The 21,928-nt window shown below is 41.8% G+C and overlaps 1 protein-coding gene across 1 annotated transcript in view; it reads left to right on the forward strand.

Annotated features, from left to right (window-relative positions):
• LOC308290008 (uncharacterized protein) overlaps positions 1 to 19,549 on the forward strand; it is a 63,014-nt gene extending 43,465 nt beyond the window's left edge. Inside the window, exons 13-16 of the mRNA XM_080731786.1 lie at positions 2,532 to 2,621; positions 15,834 to 16,039; positions 17,168 to 18,028; positions 18,613 to 19,549. Of these exons, the coding sequence (XP_080587912.1) occupies positions 2,532 to 2,621; positions 15,834 to 16,039; positions 17,168 to 18,028; positions 18,613 to 19,215 (1,760 nt within the window). The 3' untranslated portion in view covers positions 19,216 to 19,549. The remainder of the gene's footprint in view (positions 1 to 2,531; positions 2,622 to 15,833; positions 16,040 to 17,167; positions 18,029 to 18,612) is intronic.
• Positions 19,550 to 21,928: the final 2,379 nt, after the last annotated feature.

Consider the following 21,928-nt stretch of genomic DNA (forward strand, 5'->3'; position numbering starts at 1 on the left):
GTAGGGCACCACACCAAGGTTGACAGGGACATGAATGTCTTTGTCTCTGAATATGTTGAGAATAGGGGTGCAACGATATAGTAACTGTATAGAAATATCGTTTTTAACTTAAAAAATCGAAGTATATCGAAATGAAAACAGCTAAAATCGAATCGTATCGTTTTATGTTGTCATATTGAATCGGCAGTGCAAAGAATCGATTGTATCGATACTACCTACTTGGGCATTGTATTAAGCATTTTTAAGAAGAAAAAACTAAAAGGAGGGGTTTAAATACTTTTCCTTTCCATATAGCTACACTGGTCTATTGATAAATGTGTAATCTCTGTGTTCATGTCAAGGTGCAGGTTTGTCAATATACAATGTCCATGTATTTGGCAGATAATCACTGTGTTTACTTATTTATATCCATGATAATACATGTTTCCCTAAAACCTGCACTATCCTTTCACACAGATTTAATTTCTTTGCTAAATAGTTGCTATATTGATTTTAAATCATTGAATCAAGTCGTATCGTCATGAATGAACCAATATCGTCCATGTATCGTATCGCCAACCATGTATCGTGATATGTATCGAATCGCTATTAAAATGTATCGTTACACCCCTAGTGGAGAACATGGCTTTAGAACACAACACAGCAGTAAATAAAAGCGCATTAGGTCATAGGATCACAAAATGCAGTCAAACACGTAAATTGATGTTCATAGGCCTAAATCGGGGGTCAGCAACCCACGGCCCTAGAGCCGCATGCAGCTCTTTAGCGCCACCCTAGTGGCTCCCTGGAGCTTTTTCAAAAATGTATGAAAATGGAAAAAGATGGGGGGGAAAAAATATTTTTTGTTTTAACGATTTTTTTATTGTCACTGTCGGGCTCCAAGTTCCAAGTCTCCAAGTCTCCAAGTTTCAAATTTGTAGTTTTTTTTTGCAAAGTAAATACAATACCTCATCATACAAGACTGACGCAAAAAAGTAGTGAAAACAGCAGATCTACCGCGAGGCGTTGTGTGCTTGTAGATCGGCTTTTTTCACTAGTTTAGGGACCTAGGGAAATTTATGGAGGGGGGTCACTGGAGGAAAATAGGGGAGGGTCATGTCTTTTTAGTTTTAGTTTGAGGGAGGGTCATCAAATTTTACTTTGAGTCCAAGGGAGGGTCATCCAATTTTTATTTTTAAAATGAGCCCGGATTTTATATGCATATTTTCTTTACAGCTTTCCTGAATAATAGTACAACAATAGTCATTGACACCCCTCCGTTGCTTATCTTGGTTTTTCCCAACAGCTGGGCTATTGAGCCTTTCCCATTGTTCCTTCTATGTGTCAATCATTTAGCTTGGCCTATCCAGCCAGTAGGCGTGTGCAGTTTCTGGCCAATCACTGACGCTCTTCCTGGCAGCGACAATACTTTTAGTCAGAGGGAAAAGTTCAGAACACAACAAACATGGCGTCTTACAACATCAAGAGAACAAATGTGCGTACTAAAAGTTACTTGGATCACAATTTAAGAGCTTCGCTGCAGACCCTCTCTGCTGAGGAGAGTCTTGTCAGACTCGAAACTAAATTAGAGAAGAGCACGGACAACAAGAAGATCAGAGGGGTTAGGCAAGTCCTACTGGAATTGCGTGTGTGTGGCTGTTTGGATTTTGATTTTGGCTTCGAGGTTTTTTCGTCTTTTTTTCTTTCTCCACCACAACGGGAATCTTTTAGTGATAGTCTCATTGATGAAACATATGGCATCCCTGTTTTAATATATAGGGTTAAGTTCGGCTGGCAGTGGATCATCTTAAAGGATGGCAGTGTTCCAATGGAAAGCATTTTTCTTCACTTTCACATTTGCGTATAAAATTTCCCAGACAGATAGATGAAGCGGTGAGTTTACAGATTAAACATTCATAGCCTTCTCCTAAGTCCTGTAACATCATATGATATAGAAGTGGTAGCTTAAGTTCTAGAGTTCACTTTTATTCACTAAAATATTATCTGTGAAGATAGCTCAGTGCATTAGTCACTGTGCTAACGATCCATTCGTCCCGTGGGGCCGCCGGTTCGAGTCTCATAGGGGGAGGTGAATTTGCTTTATTCATGTTCTCGTATATAGTGCTATTATTACTGCAGTTGCGTTTATGAATAAGTTTATGTTTTTAGGGATCATTTTACTCATGTATAAAATGTTATGTTTTAGGGGAGGGCCATCTTCTTTTCTTTTTTTGGTTGGGGAGGGCCACTGATTTTTTCCCACATACAGAGGGAGGGTCATAGCATTTTATATCAGGGCATATACATTTGCTCCAGTGACCCCCCCTCCATAAATTTCGTTCTGTCCCTTAGTTGATTTTTTAAATGATAAATACAAAACGAAGTTTTAGACATACAAGGTTTCCACCCGACAACGACGATATATAAGGCTTTTATAATTTTTTGCGGCTCCAGACAGATTTGTTTTGGTTTTTTTTGGTCCAATATTGCTCTTTCAACATTTTGGGTTGCTGACCCCTGGCCTAAATGAAATTGTTTTACTGTTATTTCAGAACAACCTGATGACCAGTCACCGTCAGCTAGTGGCCTGCCGCCAACCAGGGGTCGTCGGGCAAGATCTACCTCTGCTGCTAGGAACACAGGTAAAAACACTTTCTGCACATATACAGGTAGTTGTCATATCACTTCAATTCAAAGGAGCTTTATTGGCATGAGAAAACATACATTTACATTGCCAAAGCAAGTGTCACGAATAAAATCAGTTGAAAATGGGGAACATACTATATACAGTTGGAGGGGGTACAGCATTGTGTAAACAGAGCTATGTCGCATTGTGACATTTTATATATATATATATATATATATATATATGACATTTTATATATATATATATATATATATATATATATATATATATATATATATAGCTCTGAGAGAGTCGCAGCCCCAGCCTTGAAGCCTCAAAAGTCTAGTATCTCCCCTGGACTTGGTCTAGTGGTTAAGATATTGGACTTTCGCGTGGGAGACCCGGGTACGAAGCCGGGTGGGGAGGTTCGGATCACCTCCGTTACATATATATATATATATACATACAGGGTATAAAGCTTTTGGAACAAATGGCAGCATTATTCTTTCTCAAAATGCATTTCACATACTTTGGGCACTGTGTGCTGTGAGCTTGTAGATCTGCTAATTTTCAGGGTCATGAGAACACTTATTGAGACAAAAGGCCAGTGCCAGGGACCCCCAAAATGATATGTATTTGGCCACAGACCCCCATCATATTTAGTTCCAGGGACCCCCCAGAAGCAACATTTAGAGTTAAAAAAAAAGAGATAAGTGGGTTATTGCTTGAGTCTAACTAGAGGGGAGTGTGGTTAAGTACAGAGGAAAGTGGATCAAAAGCCAGGTGTGGGAGAAGTCTGAGTTTAGTGGGTTGTGCGTGCGTGCGTGGGGGGATAACCATGGCACTTTTACTGAAGTCTTTTTAAGTGTGTGTGTTGTATTTGTGTGCACGTGCATGAGCGTGTGCGCGTGTGCGTGCATTATTGATGGCATCCTGCTCTCCAGAGAACCAGCCCTTATGTAAGCCATTTACCATGAGAGGGAGTGGGTTGTTGGCTGATTTACCACTGTTTCAGGGTTGTGGCACGAGGCGAAGCCAACAGTCCACGACCCTCGAATTGCTTTTCTACCACTTCTACCATATAAATGAAAGAAAACACAGTTGTAACTTGCAAGGTTATTTAGTTATACAACTGCAACACAACCGTGGGCGGGGTCCATGAGCCAACTCAAGGTTGTTGACTGATTTAACACTGTTTTAAGCCAATCAGAATCCAGTATATGAACATGTGACCACAAAAAGTGGTAGAATAGCTGTTTTTATTGTCGGGATGTCTCCCAGGTCAGAACATTTACTAATATACAAAGAGCCAGGTACATGCTGGCCATTGGGAAAAGCGGGACAACTCCAGAACGGCCGGTTCATTCCCGGCCGGTCCAGGCCGGCCATTAGGAAAAAATAAATAAAAAATGTCAGCCTTCGTTCCATTTTGGGGGCTGGGCGGTGCGAGGCGTTGTGTGCTTGTAGATTGGCTGTTTTCACTAGTTTAAATCATTTTTTAAATGATAAATACAAAACAAACGGTTTTGGACATACAAGGTTTCCACCCGACAACGACAAAATATAACTCATGTAATTGGCCCACTGGCTTGTCAGTGTCAATTGTCATGATCTGAAATGGCAAATCTTTGAGTTGCAGCAGCGCTATAAAGAGAGATCTCTCTCTATGGTGCGCAATGAGGGCCTCTCCAACTCTTTTTCCCGGGCTGAATCAGGGGCCCAGCATGTCCCTGGTCAGAACATTTACTAATATACAAGCAGAAACCTGCACAAACCTGGGAGGTAAGACCAGGCACATTGATCCTATGATAAGTTTTATTTTGTATCGTATCGAATCGGCAGTGCAAAGAATCGATTGTATCGATACTACCTACTTGTGCCTTGTATTTAGCATTTTTAAGAAGAAAAAATGAAAAGGAGGGTTTTAATTACTTCTCCTTTCCATAAAGCTACACTGGTCTATCGATAAATGTGTGTAATCTCTGGGTTCATGTCAAGGTGCAGGTTTGTCCATATACAATGTCCATGTATTTGGCAGATAATCACTGTGTTTACTTATTTATATCCATAATAATACATGTTTCCCTGAAAAACCTGCACTATCCACACCTTTCACACAGATTTAATTTCTTTGCTAAATAGTTACTATATCGATTTTAAATCATTGAATCGAATCGTATCGTATCGCCATGAATGAACCAATATCGTCCATGTATCGTATCGTCAACCATGTATCGTGATATGTATCGAATCGCTATTAAAATGTATCGTTACACCCCTAATGATAACGTTTCAATGAAGACAAAGGAATACGGATGATTGCCATCAGTTAACTGTTCTGCTGCTGTTGACGGCGCTCACCGTCATTGAAAGGGTTAATACCATGGCGCCGTTGACGGTGAGGACTGTGAATCTTACTGTATATACAGTAAAGATATTATTACTTACTGTACGTCGCTCCGGTCCCGCCCGCATCGGTAATGTCCGCGATTTGTTTACAACGCACGTCGGGCGTGCACGCGAAGTTAACGTCCTCCATAGTAAATCCATTGAGAGGCCCATAAAGAGACCTCATTTTCTCCAAAAGGGACATTCTTATACAAAGGATGGTCTCCACTCTTCCATACTGTACACAAACGCTGGGCGCAGCCATGTTCTCTTCTGGGCTCACACTGTCATGTGACTAGATGACGTAATCGTTGCCGTCAAGTGATAATCCAAAAAAACAAAAACAACCCCCTTCCAGCCCTTCAAAATAATAGCGGCGGCCTATGGAGGAAACGGCGTGGCACCGAGGCACCAAGCAACCTTCAGATTAAGAGGCACTAATTGTGTTAAGGCCCATTCCCACTGGGCCAGATAACCGATAAAAAAAAATCTCTTTCTCCAGATATTTTTCCATTCAAGTGGATGGTAGATACAGATACAAAAAATATATCTGTGACAGATTTTTTTATTTTTTTATCTGTATCACCTCCTTGAATGGAAAAATATCTGGAGAAAGAGATTTTTGTATCTGTTATCTGGCCCAGTGGGAATTGTTTTATCCAAAGCGGTTACCATTGAAAGACAATATTTCTGTGGCATTTTCCTATTATTGGAAGACAGAAATGACAATATAACGAGACTAAAAGTCTCTCTAGCAACCACTTGAGGCTATGCTTTTCCTTACTCTCAACTGTTCTTCTTCTTCTTCTTCATTCATTTTAATGGCGGATAACAACCAACGTGTCTAGGTGAATACCGCCACCTACTGTACCGGAGTTTGTGAATCAATACGGGTGTACTTCTTCAGGTTACAATCTAATCACAAATTAAGGAATACTAAAATTATTCCTGTATCTTTAAAAAGAAAATAGAGCCTTGGAGCACTCTATTCTCTTGGCCCTATATCCCAATATTCCTTTTAAACTGCATGGCCTCTCTATAGCCCGGGAAATTAGTACAACAATCGTTCACTTTGTGATACAAGCACCAAATTTTGCACAAAGTTCCCTCTGGACCTACTTTTCCCAAAAAGCACGTTAGTCACTCAATTTATTTAAAAAGGGGTTGGGGTCCCATTGACTTTCTATACAGTAAAATAATACAAAACAAATTATCTGTTTTAAGTAGCATGTGAGGGGTCAAACTAGGGGTTTTTCATGATCCTGAATCCAATGCAAGCATTTGTTTTGCACAAAAAACATTCCTTGGGCTAAAAAAGGCCCACGAGATGAGTCATCACTTTTCACAGTAGTGTGGGCCACTGTGGGGGCTATTTTTTGCCCAAGGAATGTTTTTTGTGCAAAACAAATGCTTGCATTGGATTCAGGATCATGAAAAACCCCTAGTTTGACCCCTCATATGCTACTTGAAGCAAATTTATGTTTTTGTATTATTTTACTGTATAGAAAGTCAATGGGACCCCAACCCTTAAAAATAAAAAAATGAGTGGCTAACATGCTTTTTGGGAAAAGTATGTCCAGAGGAAACTTTGTGCAAAATTTGGTGCTTGTATCACAAACTGAACGATTCTTCCAAAAAATAGACTTAATTTCCTAGACTAGCACCCTAGCCTAATACTTTCCTCTCATTTCTATATTTCCTGCACTGCAGCAGAACATCCTCTAGAATACCACACTCCTCGTCCTCACACATATTAGATTCACTTTTTCCCATAATAAATAGAGTTGACCTTAATCCTGTGTGACCTAGTCTCAACCTAGCCATCACCACTACTTCTCTTCTACACTTACTATTATGAGGGTTTAACCTGAATTGACTTTTGTATCCCATACAAATGTCTTCCTTTTGAGCTAGTATCCCATTCCCTCTGCCATGTTCCCCTCACTTCTTGCCTAATCAGCGCTTTAGCCTGACCTTTTCCAAAAGCTATTTTAATAAATATTATTTATATCCAGAGCATGTTTAGCCAACTTATCTGCTTCCTCATTGCCTTTAAAGGAGTATTTCACCCCAAAATGACTTTTTTTTCCTATTGATTACTCATGCCATGGAGAGTAGAGTTCAATAATATTTTTTTGTTTTTTGTCACATTCCTAAGACAAACATTTGATTTGAGTAAATTTACCCCCATTGATTCCGGATGGGGACCGGTTTCGAAACGGGTCCCCATCCGGAACGAATGGGGGTAAATTTATTGTTATCACATTTTTGTCTTAGGAATGCTACAAAAAACTAAAAATATTATTGAACTCTAATCTCCGTGGCGAGAAAAAAAGTCATTTTGGGGGTGAACTACTCCTTTAACAACAGCATGAGCAGGGACCCAACAGAATTGTACACTAGTTCTGTTTCTTTCAATTCTTAATAGTATTGTCAATATTTCCATAATTAAATCATCTCTGACTGTTTGTTTTGAATGTAGACTTTTAAGTGCTGCACTCTTTCAGGTTTAATTTCTTCAATCCATTGCAATGCGAAAATAATCGCCACTATTTCAGCTGTGAATACTGACAGTCGATCAGTTATTCTTTTACTTGTGCATATCTTAAACTCTGGAATATACACCCCTATACCAACATGTCCATCCTCTGGCTTTTTGGAACCATCTGTAAAAATTGTCATATAGTTATAAAAACTACTATTAATATATTCATCAGTCCTACGCCCAACGTTTTCCACGTCCCACTCCCTTTTCTTATCAATTGACATGTCTACTTTTGGAATAGGGAATGTTATTTATGGTCCAGCCAAAACCTCTACACCTATTCTTTCTCTGCTGCGCATATTCCCAACAATTCTTTAAGACCTTTGTTGCAGGTATCTCTCCCCCACATCCTTTAATTTAACCCAGTAAGCCAGATCTAGTTTTATTCTTCTTAAATATAATGGGAGTTCATTAGATTCCACTAGAATTGTGTTTTAGGGGTCGTTTTGGCTGCACCGATACTAATTCTAATTTGCACTATTCACTTGGCAAATCAGAATATATATGCATATAGCAAGAATGAGCACATAGCCACTTCTCATGGTTTTGCTGGCACCCAGAATTAAAGTTAAACAAATAGCCAGGATTCCTCTGTGTAAAAATGTGCTCCTCAGAGAAGGTCTCCATCAGGCCAGGTAGTAGATGTCAATCTTAGCCAATCAGGAGGAAATATGAAAAATCGGAGAGGTCGTCTTTAGGGATGTGAAAATCGACTTGAAAATCATGCTCACCGCGACTCGAAAAAATAAAATGTAATCGCTTGTTCAAAAATGTTATAAGCGTTAATGTTTTCCAAATGTGAGAGGACCTGTGTGTGTGTGTGTGTGTGTGTGTGTGTCTGTGTCGGGGACGAATGTCTGTGTTGTGCATGCATGCATCGCAGTCAGATTCGCATGCATACGGCGCTAGTCAGGTCCGCGGACTACTGGTTGAGAAACACTGCTGGTCTGTTTGTGTGCACGCGTCATAGCAGTGCGCGCTGACTGGATATGTTTTGTTTACATGCCTGTGTGCATGCATGCTTGACACGAAAGCTCGCTTGTTAATGGCAGCGTCGCCTCGTGTGCAGTGATTTTGTCAAGATTGACAATAAAAGTTCTCCCCACATCCTTAAATTTAACCCAGTTCTCCATGTTATTTAGTGCCTCACTGGCTAGTGAACCAGCACTGAGTGAAACCAGTGTTGAGGTACTCCTGTCCACATTTAGCACAACATGTAGCGAGATCCTAAACACTGTTGCGCCTCTTAGACTTAAACTTACCAAGCCACAAAATGAGCCATGGCTCAATAACTCAACCCGCGCCCTCCGATGCACATGCAGACGTGCCGAACGAAAATGGCGAAAGGACAAACTACATATCTCCTTAGACATACTACGTACGTGCCTCAAAAATTATCAAAGAGCAGTCAAAGTGGCCAAAACTGATTTTCTTTCTAACTTGGTCGCAACAAATAGCAATAAACCTCAAGTCCTTTTTAATATTTTTAACTCTCTGACAAATCCTCGTGACACATCTCCCATAGTCGCATCACCTCTATTATGCACAAATTTCCAGAATTTTTTTATTGACCGTATCGCTGACCTACGGTCAATGCATCCCACTTCAACCCTGGACCCCCCCCCCCCCCTTCTCCTCGCTCTGATATTCCCACTCTTAGACAATTTGAACCGGTATCCCTATCCACACTCACCGACCTGGTCATGCATCTGAGGCCCACAAATTGCCTAACTGACCCCATACCATCCCGACTCTTTAAGGAAGTTTTTGCTGCCGTTGGCCCAAGTGTGCTATTAATAATCAACGCCTCTCTCCTCTCTGGCTATGTCCCTGTCCCCCTGAAACATGCCGTGGTGAATCCTATTCTTAAAAAGAAAAACCTTGATCCCTCTACTCTGTCTAATTTCAGGCCTATCTCACATCTGCCATTTCTCTCCAAGGTCTTGGAAAATGTCATTTATATTCAACTACAATCTTTTTTAATTACTAATGGCATACACGAGAAGTTTCAATCTGGCTTTAAGCCCGGCCACAGTACTGAGTCTGCCCTACTGAGAGTTTTTAATGATTTGCTTTTAACTGCTGATAATGGTTGCTCTTCTGTCCTGGTTCTTTTGGACCTCTCCTCTGCATTTGACACCGTCGACCACAATATTTTAATCTCGCGCCTAGAGCACTGCCTTGGCCTGGTTCCGGTCGTACCTAACAAGTAGAAGTTTTTCGGTCCAACTAGGTAACTTCTCATCTCCCTCTGCCCCCCTTACCTCTGGAGTCCCCCAAGGCTCTATCCTTGGCCCCATCCTATTTCTCCTATATATGCTACCACTAGGGTCAATTTTTACGAAACATAATATCGCTTTCCACTGCTATGCTGATGATGTGCAAATCTATCTACCCATCAATATCAACTCCCATAATTCACTTAAACGCCTACATGACTGCCTAGATGACATAAAATCCTGGATGGACACAAACTTTTTAAACTTAAATCAAAATAAGACAGAAGTCATATTCTTCGGTACTGCTCCATCCACCAATACTAATCTGGGTTCCCTTAGCACTAACATCTGTCCCTCCGTCAAAAATCTGGGTGTCACCTTTGACAGTAATTTCACATTTACCAAACACATTAGTTCTATAGTCAAAAGCAGCTTCTTTCAACTACGCCTAATAGCCAAAGTCAAACCATACCTCCCACCAAAACAACTGGAAATGGCAATACATGCATTCATATCCTCTAGATTGGACTATTGTAACTCTCTCCTCTCAGGCATTGATCAGTCTTCACTCCGGCATCTACAACTAGTACAGAACGCGGCTGCACGCCTTCTTACTGGCACAAAAAAACATGAGCATATAACTCCAGTTTTAGCAGCACTGCACTGGCTCCCTGTCAATTTTAGAATTGATTTAAAATCATTTTATTTACTTATAAATCCCTGAACGGCCTGGCCCCCCTATACCTGTCTGAACTGGTGGATCTATACGTCCCAAATAGAGCACTAAGGTCAGCCAACCAGATGCTTTTAGAAGTTCCAAATAGGCCCAACGGACTGAGAAGTAGGGGCGACCGCGCCTTTGCCTCAGCCGCCCCGAGGCTCTGGAACAGCCTGCCCATCTCTATTAGAAGTGCAAACTCCATTGAGTCTTTTAAATCCCGGCTTAAAACATACTTTTATTCTCTAGCTTTTACTCACAGTTAAACTCATGTTGGAGTTGCTTATTGTTTCTGATATGTACATTTTGTCGCTATTGTTTTTATTGATTGTTTTTGTTTACAGTTTGATTGTTTTTGTTTACACTATTGTTTTTAAGATTGTTCTTACAGTAATGTTGGTGATGGTTTTGTGTTCTGTTGTACAGCACTTTGGTCAATTTCGATTGTGTAAATGTGCTTTATAAATAAAGGTTGATTTGATTTGATTTGATAAAACAACACAAAATACACTACTCGTCGTTAATGAGACACACCCGTGGACGTGGTCGAGGAGGGAGAGCGAGGCAGACCAAAGCTCCACATTTGATACACTAGCCTGGGGTGCCAGCATGAGCGCTCCCACTACTTTCCATGGACTTTGTCACTCCGCTTCTAGTCTCTAGCGAACAGACTCCATGCTAACGCAAGGAAGAGCAATTATTTATTATAATTATTATTTGGGCTTTGATGCAAGTTCTGATGGGTGCAGCTGCATAAGTTGTGTTGCTTAAAGTAATGCGCCGTTGTGCTCTCCTCTCAGCTGCTGCTTAGCGTGAAAAAAGTGAAAAAAGTCGATCGACGCGTCGATTTTCGTCCTCGACGCGTCGATTAGCAAATAATGCGTCGATTAACATCCCTAGTCGTCTTGATGACACAAGGGGATATGCAAATGTGTCGTGTGTGATACCACTTCACACAGGTGCGTTTTCTCCTCCAATGGTGGTTTTCACTTTTACAGTGAAAACCTTTTTTTATTATGTTTTCTTATTGTGCAGATGGTGGTGGTAGATGGTAGTTTACAGTGAAAAGGTTTTTCTCCAGTGTGGACACGCTGGTGAATCTTCAGGTTACCTAACTCACTAAAACTCTTGCACACTCTTTACAATAGAAAGGTTTTTCTCCCGTGTGGATTAGCAGGTGTCTCTTCAGGCGACCAGACTCACTGAAACTCTTGTCACACTCTTTACAGTGAAAAGGTTTTTCTCCAGTGTGGATACGCTGGTGATTCTTCAAGAGATCTAACTTACTGAAACTCTTGTCACACTGTTTACAACAGAAAGGTTTTTCTCCAGTGTGGATACGCTGGTGATTCTTCAGGTGACCTAACTGACTGAAACTCTTGTCACACTGTTTACAACAGAAAGGTTTTTCCCCAGTGTGGATTAGCAGGTGTCTCTTCAGGTCATTTAAATGACTGAAACTCTTGTCACACTCTTTACAGTGAAAAGGTTTTTCTCCAGTGTGGACACGCTGGTGAATCTTCAGGTTACCTAACTCACTAAAACTCTTGTCACACTGTTTACAACAGAAAGGTTTTTCTCCAGTGTGGATACGTTGGTGATTCTTCAGGTGACCTAACTGACTGAAACTCTTGTCACACTGTTTACAACAGAAAGGTTTTTCTCCAGTGTGGATACGCTGGTGATTCTTCAGGTGACCTAACTGACTGAAACTCTTGTCACACTCTTTACAACAGAAAGGTTTTTCCCCAGTGTGGATTAGCAGGTGTCTCTTCAGGTCATTTAAATGACTGAAACTCTTGTCACACTCTTTACAGTGAAAAGGTTTTTCTCCAGTGTGGATACGCTGGTGACTCTTCAGGTGACCTAAATGACTGAAACTCTTGTCACACTCTTTACAGATGTGAGTTTTCTTATAGGTCAGCTTATGTGTCTTTACTTCTCCTGGTTGAGTTAAAGTCTTGGTAAACTTTTGATGACTGAAAATGTTTGGTTCATCTGTGTCTCCTTGTTCCTGGCTGTTTACAATTCTGGTTATTGGCTGGAAGGATTCTGAGGGGATATGTCCATGTATGGGCATTTGGTAGTAGAGGTTGTCATGGCTCGATTGAGATCTGAAGTATGTAAAATCAGAACGGCGGACCTTAGTCTGGGAAGATCGAGACCCCACTCCTTCCTGGAGTGGCGGTTCATCATCAAATCTGCATCTATACATGGACTGTGATAGGGACAGAGTCTCAGCTTCTGTTGGGTAATGGATTGTTGGGTACTCTCCTCCAGTTTTCTATCTCCTTCTCTCACAACACTGTGTACACCCACAATTAAAAATAATTTTCAACTCTTATACATGCTGAGCAGAGCTCTGGTATGACCTCACTCACAACACAACCGGTTGCCGTATCATGCCTACATGACAACACCGATGAGCGCAGGCTGCCGCCCCTCCATATTTGGGCTAGACATCACCACCATGATGGGAGAGATCCACGTAGATGCCACCACAGATATAAAGAGCGAGATGCCTCGGTCACCTCTGCAGTTAATTGGAGCGATGTGCAAAAGTTCTAGTCCGGACTTCCTGGAAAAACCAAGGGAACGCTGTCAGTCAAAGTGACTACTGGCCAATCACAGCGCGACTTTTCCGGGACTTATCCAAGGACCACAATTCAATTCAACAGAGCCAGTTCCGATGTTGCGCGGCCCAGTTGTTCTCACAGGCTGCTTACGTAAAGACCTGCCCCCACCTGCCTCTGATTGGCCTGGCAACTTCCCTATGTGTTACGCACGCGGAAGCAATGAACACGTAAATGCATACGCCCCCTAGCCGAAAGGAGGCGTCTACCTTTCTATGTCTATGGATGCCACGCCGTTATTGAGACAGTCAGGATCGCAAGTTACTATGAAAAGCTCCACCGGCTGTCAGTCTGTCTGTCCGTCACGTCACATCACATCACACTTTTCCTGATTTGCCACATGGCCCTCTTCTAGCGCCACCATCAGGCCGATTTTTGCAAAACACATTTTTGGACACAATAAAAAGTTTTTTTTCCCCAGTGTGGATTAGCAGGTCTCTTCAGGTCACCTAAATGACTGAAACTCATGGCCCTCTTCTAGCGCCACCATCAGGCCGATTTTTGCAAAACACATTTTTGGACACTGCTCCTACAGATTTTGGCCTAAAATCACGCAAAGCGGTACACGTACACAGTATCTCTAAAGTTATGTCATCAACATGGATCTGTCCCATTTCCCATATTCCCTCCTGATTGGCTATGACTGCCTTCTAAAGTTTGTGTATGTGACGTGACGGTTGCTTATCTCCCGATTAGGGAGTCTTACTGGTTAGACCCAGTTTATTTATTTTTTTCATTCAGTAATTAGGGTGGTTGCTATAGGCAACACACTGTTGTATTCGGTCCGAGAATGTTTTGCCAGAATGTGAACCTGTGTTTAGTAAACCCTTTGAGTGCTGTTATCCAGGTTGTAAGGCTACACAACAGAAAAGTGAAGCTTTTGGTCATGCTTAAAGGGATATTTCACTTTCAAAAAAACATTTGGTCATTTTATCGTCTAATCAGTCTTTTTGGAACACCCTGGAAAGATTGTAATTTGCTTCATTCAGTATTTAGATATTTGATGTAAATGTTATCAGGCCCTCCTGGAGGAATGTACATCAAAAATCTAAATATTGAATCAAGCAAATTAAAATCTGTCCAGGTTGTTCCAAAAAGCCTGATTAGACGATAAAATGACCAAAAGTTTTTTTGAAAGTGAAATATCCCTTTAACACATACAGTGCCAGGCGACTTTTAGAGCAACTTTCTCACTATGGAGTTCCCTGCCAAGCGACTTTGGGCGACTTTTACTTAGAAAAAACCCAATTAAATCTAGTAAACATGATTTCAATCGCGATTTTGCATGTTCCACCCCCCATACAACCCCATCTTTCAAACATGGCAGCCATTTTTGTTTACATCTGAAGAAAACATTATGGCTGATAAATCATGAATGCCTGAACGGATTTCCAATCTTTTTTTTTTGTTTGAAAGCTGTGAACAGCCTGCACAAACATGGTGCATGATCTGTGCATGGGCGTGCATGATCTGTGCACTATGAATTACATGGGAGTCTATGGAGGCTTCTGGCACTAGTGCCACTCGAGGGGCATTTTAAATTGGCAGTAAGTGAGTTAACTCAACATCACTATTATATATAATATATAAATGGTAAGACGGAATTCATTTCCCAGTGGATTCCCAGCAACCAGCGGTCAGACGACCAGCTGTGGTCGACGGTCTCGTTCTGCCTCTACTGCCAGTTCTGCACATCATAATAGGGCATTAACGACTTGTGATTTTTGCAAGTCGACTCAACTCAGTAAAAAGTTGAGTTGAAGTCGACTTTATCCTTTGATGACGTCATCACATCACACACGACCCCCCAATTATTTTGGGGGGTCCCCAGGTGATTAACTTAATGTGCAACACTGTTTTCTTAATCGACTGTAAACAAACCAACATAATCTTCACATTTCTAAAGTGCCAATTTAAAGACTTTTTACTACCTCTAAAATGGCAAATTAATCATTGTCCAAATTGTCAAATATATAGAGGCAGAAATTGTGAAAAAAGCCGATCTACATGCTCACAACGCCTCGCGTCGCGAGGCGTTGTGAGCATGTAGATCTGCTATTTTCACAATAGAACCATGTTATACCCAATGTAATGTAGCACTGTAATATTGGGTCATTCAGTTGTTGACAATAAGCAATTCTACTGTTTGAATGCTGTAAAGATGCACACATGGAGCAAAAATAATGATGAAAAAATATACAAAGGATTTTTTTTTTTTCAACTTCAACATTCTCTGGTGGGAGTCGCCTTGTGTAATGAAGTCGACTCAGTCAACTTAAACATGTTCTGCACATCATAACCATGTTTATTGTCATATCAGAGGTTCACAAAGTAAAACGCATAAATGGTATGAGCATAGCAAAAGTAGGTTATGGCAATAATAGTAATTACCGTAATTGCTGGACTATAAGCCGCACCTGAATATAAGCTGCACCAGCTAAATTTAGAACAAAAAACTAATGTTTACATATATAAGCCGCACCTGACTATAAGCCGCAGGTGTCTTTCCTGCTTCCCGCTAGAGTGCCCCTGGTAGCTGTTAGCTGTAAAAATCTATATATAAATCCTTGTTAAAGACCATTATAAAACTAACTAACTGGCCGTTAGCTGTAAAATCGATATATAAGCCATACCGTTGTATAAGCCGCAGGGTTAAAAAACAATGGGAAAAAAAGCAGCGGCTTATAGTCCGGCAATTATGAGTATGTATTTCTATAATTCACAGGTGGCAGCTGTCCTCCAGTGTGGCGGTCCGATGGGTGGGAGCCAAGGGACATTCCGTTTACCGGCTCACCTGGTCCATTAGGAGCTGCTGCTGCCATGCCAGAGAACGCTGAAATGGTGAAGTTCTTGGAGCTGTTCATGACAGACGAGCTGATCCATCACATCGTTGAACAGACCAACCTGTATGCAGATGGGTGCATTGGTCAGGTCAGTAACATTTACCCTCTATAATTGGTAAAACAGACCTGGAAATGACACACTTGATACAGTCTTTTTTTTCGCTCTCTACCAAATCTCTTTGCAAAAAGATAGCCGATCTACAAGCTCACAATGTGTCGCGAGTCTTGCAATTTAAGGCCACTTTTAACCAAACAGATTCGTGGCCGAATCGGCGGCGGATAGCGGCGGAAAGCGTCTGTTACCGAACGGGAGCTCATCGGTAGGTTTTCGGCAGCGGGTCGGGAACGCTATCGACGGAAAACTGGAAGACTGGACTTGCTCAGTTTTGTTTAGTCGCCCCTGGACGTCGGTGAATTGTAGCGAGTTGTAACGGACCATTAGTTTGCTACTGCTGCAGCAAAACCAAGCCTAAATAAGCCAGAGACATTTTCCTGTTGCACATTTTAACTAAATAGCATATTCACAATCTCAACTCTCAATTTCCTATACTAATCAACTCCAAGGCAACGCTAGTAATAGTGATGTGTGTTGTTTTGGTGTGAGGAGAAGAAAACACCGGACAGGAAGCATCTCCGCTTCTGCTCCCCGGTTGCCAGATTCTGTGAGTTAAACAAGCGACCAGGTCTATGAAAACAAGGCCTAAAGAAGCGTCCAGTTTCACCTATCGAGCTCTATTACATTAGCTATTTTCGAAAAGAATGTTGAAAGCAAGGCCAAATAAGCAACTACAATTCAGAAACATGCACAAACAAAAGTAACCCACAACTAGCAACATTATAGGAAAACAGGATTACAGTCGGCATACAGTCGGCTGGAAAATTCAATGTGCTTAGTTTTTTGCAGTTCTTTGCAGTCTGTGAACAGTTTGAACAAGTCTCCTGTTGTATTTTCGGTGTGGAGGCACCTTTACTTTGAGCTTGTAGATCTGCTGTTTTTGAGCGGCGATCAAGTATGTATGGGGCGACATAATTCAAACTATGTATGGGGTGCTGTTTGGGTCATAATTCAAACTCACCGCGTGCACACACACACTTTTTGGTAAATGTTCCACCCCAGGATAATGGATGTTGGGGATATGTTGATTATTGCGATATTGTATATGGTAATTTCTTTGATCACTAATCGTGACATAAAATGTTCATATCGTCACTACAGGTCGACAAAGAGGACTTGCCAAGTTCCAGAGTCTGGAACTGGAAGGCAGTCACCCTTGTCGAGATGAAGAACTACCTCGGCCTTTGTTTCCTTACTGGGGTCATCAAGCTGCCACAGCTGTGGATGTACTGGTCAACTCAGGAGGTCATTTCAACCCCCCACTTCCCCAGGACCATGTCGCGAAATCGATTCCAGCTCATCACGCGATTCCTGCACTTCAACCAGGGTGGTGATGATGCGGTGGACAGGATCTGGAGGGTGAGGCCGATTTTGGATCACTTTTCGGCCAAGTTCAAGGAGCTATACTACCCCTCGAAAAACATCGCCGTCGACGAGGGCACGTTGTTGTGGCGGGGCAGGCTTTCCCTCAAGGTCTACAATCCCACAAAGCCAATCAAGTATGGGATCAAGTCATACATCCTGGCTGACTCGCATACAGGTTACTGCTACTCGATGAAGCCGTACATCGGTAGGAGGGGCAAGCTGGAAGACACGGTGCTGTTCCTCTTGGGAGACCTGAAGGGGCGCGGCCATCACCTCTACATGGACAATTACTATAACTCGCTGGAGCTCTCGGCCCGCCTCCTCGAGTTAAAGACGCATACCTGTGGGACTCTGCGAAAGAGTCCCACAGACACCGCCCAGGTGACCGTGGGCACCCTAAAGCCAGGGGAGCACATCATGCAGCACAACGGGACCGCCATGGTGATCGCCTGGAGGGACAAAAAGATAGTGAAGACGGTGTCCACAATCCACCGCGACATGACGGTGACTGTGGAGGAAAGAGACGAAGAGACCGGCGTGAGGGAGAAGATCAGCAAACCGGAATGTGTTCTGGCCTACAACAAGTGGATGAAGGGGGTGGGTAATAGATTACATATATTTATACATTTATACAAATACAATATATTTCTTTAAACATTAGAAGAGAGTGATAGATACTAGGGCATTAACGAAGACTTCATTACACAAGTTGACTCCCATCAGAGAAAGTCAAAAAAAATATATAGATATACTTTCTATTGTGAAAATGCTCTCAATGCCTCGTGTTGTGAGGCGTTGTGAGCATGTAGATCTGCTATTTTCACAATTTCTGCCTCTATATATTTGACAATTTAGACAATGTTTCATTTGCCATTTTAGAGGTATTAAAAAGTCCTTAAATTGGCACTTTAGAAAAGTGAAGATACCCTCTATACACTTGAACTTGATGTTGGTTTGTTTACAGTTGAGTGAGAAAACAATGTTTCACATTAAGTTAATCATCTGGGACCCCCCCAAACCTATTGGGGGGTCGTGTGTGATGTGATAAAGTCGACTTCAACTCAACTTTTTACTGAGTCGAGTCGACTTGCAAAAATCGAAAGTTGTTAATGCACAAATAGATACACGATAACACATATATTGACATTGTTCTGCTATGTCCTCCATAATTTCTACTACAGGTGGACCAGCTAGACCAAAACATTGGTTACTATTTGATGACCAGGAAGGCGCAGAAGTGGACAACCAAATACGTCTTCTACCTGTTCCAGATCGCCATTTTCAACTCCTTTGTCCTGTACAGATGCAAGGCAAAGAAGCCCAAATCCATGATGAAGTACACCCTCGGCATAGCCGACGTGTGGACCAACTTGAGGGAGTTTCAGGGCCAGGCAGAGGGGGTCCAGGCAGACCCCGTCCTGGGAGACGAGGCCCACAGAGAGGACGTCGATGGAGACCAGGTCCAGGGAGCGGCCGACCAGAGAGGGTTGGAGGCGGGGGGAAGCGGCGACCCTCAAGGCCCACAGCACTTCAACCCAAGGGCCCCCAGGGAAGACCCCAAAAGCAGGCTGACCTGCAATCTGAACGGCCATGGCCTGCAGGTCATCCCCCAAGCCCCGGGAACAAAAAAGAAGCGTCCAACAAGGCCATGCAGGGTGTGTCAGAGGAGACGTGCCACCGAAAAGAACAGATCAGAGACTCGGTACTGGTGCAAGGTGTGTCATGTCGGTCTCCATCCGCAGTGTTTTGATGTTTACCACACCAAAAGGAACTACTGGGAGTAAACACTGCGGATGGAGACATCCGACATGACGCACCAGAGTTTGAGATGGGGGTCCATGGTAGGGATGAGATGATTAGCGATATTGTCGTTTTTATCGTGATAAAAAACAAATCACGATAATCGTATCGTGGAGATTTCATTTATCGTGATATTGTCCTGCGTCATGCACTGGGATCAATTCACCTTTTATTTGCCGAGCTGCATATCTGGTGCCACTTAAACCCTCTAAAATTGGTAAAAGATACTTATAATACACGTACTTGATACAGTATTTTTTTCACTCTTTCAAATGTCTTTGCCAAAAAAAAAAATTGGCAAATGTTCTACCCCAGGATAATGGATTTTCATTATCGCGATAATATCGTAAATCGCGATTTCTTTTGGCACAATAATCGTGATATGACATTTTTATATCGTCCCATCCCTATAGTCCATGGTCAAATACCTATTGTTTTGGGGGTCCCTCACATGACAATGTTTGAGCAACACTGTCATAGAAACATAGGTTTTTCAAAAAATCTTAAAAGGATTTAGAACGATGAAGCTATATGGAATCTACGAAAATGTTGTGGGGTTCCTGCTTCATCTCTTTCTCAAACAAGGGGTCCTTGGGCTGAAAAAGTTGTACATTTTTTTTTCCAAATAAAAGTGGCTGCCAAATGACAGTACAAATACATTTGTCTATGCTTGTTGTTATTCTTGGCTTTACTTGATTCTAGGCCTGAAAATGAGATTGTGTTGAGCTGTGAGATGTGTTTTTGAGCTGTGAGATGTAAAATCTCCTTGACACTAGGATGTGTTTATATTGTGTATTTTTGTAGGACTATTTCCACTTTCTGAAGGACCTTTGGTGAAAATAGCAGACCTCTAGTGTCAAGGAGATTTTACATCTCACAGCTCCTTATGTATAGTGGGTTGGCTTAACAAAATTATCGAAACGAAGCGGATAAAAGCGCCAAACTTTTGTGGAGGCTTCTTTAGGACCTAACGATGGATTTTAGCCTTGGGTACCAAACTTTATTTTGAAAATTACCCATAGAATTATCCATATCAAGTTGGGCTCCCATCGTATTTCTATAAAGGAGGAAAATATGCAGAAAAGAAAATCTGCTTTAAGTAGGATGTGAGGGATCTAACTAGGGGTTTGTCATAATTCTGAATCCATTGTAAGCATTTGTTTTGCACAAAAAAACTTTCCTTGGGCTAGAAATGGCCACACAAAACGATGGTTCAGTGATGAGTCATCACTTTTCACAGTTCTGTGGGTGTTTTTGGGGGCCATTTCTAGCCCAAGGAAAGTTTTTTGTACAAAACAAATGCTTTTTTCCCCTTAAAACATTTTAACACTCATCTTTTCTTTTCTCTAATTACAATCTAAAATATGAACCCTTGTTGTAAAAAACAAAGTTGTCCTTTAGACAATATTATATGATCCTATAGTTTACTTGAGACACACCATTCTATAGTTTACTGAAATACTATACTCTGCCTTCTATCTGATCCTATTTATTGAGACACTAAACGGTCTCTGCATTCTATGTATTTACATATTACCATTATAGGACGGTGTGAGTGAGGTTAGCTCAGTTTGTAATACTCATGCCTTGGGACCACAAGGTTATGGGATCGAGTCTGGTAATAATAAAAATATATCAATCTTATACAGTGCTTTTCTGAGTACCAAAAGTCACTTTACAAATGTGTGTTTGGTAGGTAAAACAATAGCTTGATTAGAAAAATGCAATCGGATGAAACAAAGGTTGGTGTGCTGTTGCACCTCACCAATGACTTGTAAAAGTGTTTATTCTTTGTTGTGACAGTGTTATTCTCCATCTGTGTATAGCTCAGTTGGTAGGCTTCCTACAGACAGTAAAGTCATTTCAAAATCCAGATAGATATAGGGTTAAAATTATTAAAGCAATGTTGATGCTACATCAACACATTTTGCTGGGGATCCCCTGGAAGGGCCCCTGGGGGTCCCCGGACCCCACTTTGAGAACCACTGTTCTAAATGGCACACAACGAATTGCAGTCGGTTACACACAGAAACAGTCTTTTACTGCAAAAACAAGCATCACACATCCTTATCAGCTTTGTTTTCAGAGTCTGGAACGGCAGCTCCTGAACAGAGAGTATCGGAAGTAGCCACTGCTGCACAGAAGTTGACAGAACTGTAGTCCCACTGGAAACATAACAGAAGCACACTCGCACAGACAGAGACATTCGAGCAGCTTATTCTTGTTGTGCGTGTATAGTTTAAGAAAACATTTGAACACATCATGGAAGTAACACCAACAACACCAGAGAAAGACGAAATAACACGCCAATTTCTTTTGAAAGGAAACATAACGCTTCCAGTAGGACATGTTATTGCTACTGCACCACGGAGCGGTCGTCACATCCGCTCTATCTCGCACTCATCGTTTGTATTTCGGTGCCCCAGACTGTGCCGGGAGCATTTGCAAATCGCGGAGGCAACAGTCTGGCCACGCGAGACTACTCCACATGCGAAGTAAAACGTTGCTCCTGTGACATTGTTGTTAATCCGTTGTGCTCCTCTCATTTCAGCATCAGAAACACACTCTAATGCAGTGGTTCCCAAACGTGTTCGCTTGTGACCCAAAAGAGAGATTAGATGTTTGTCCGGGACCCAAACTAGTGAAAATAGCAGATCTACAAGCTCACACCAGTTGGACGTAGCACGTGGAAGGAAC

This window comes from Nannobrachium achirus (genome assembly GCF_963921795.1).
Source record: "Nannobrachium achirus genome assembly, chromosome: 1".
Taxonomy (NCBI): domain Eukaryota; kingdom Metazoa; phylum Chordata; class Actinopteri; order Myctophiformes; family Myctophidae; genus Nannobrachium; species Nannobrachium achirus.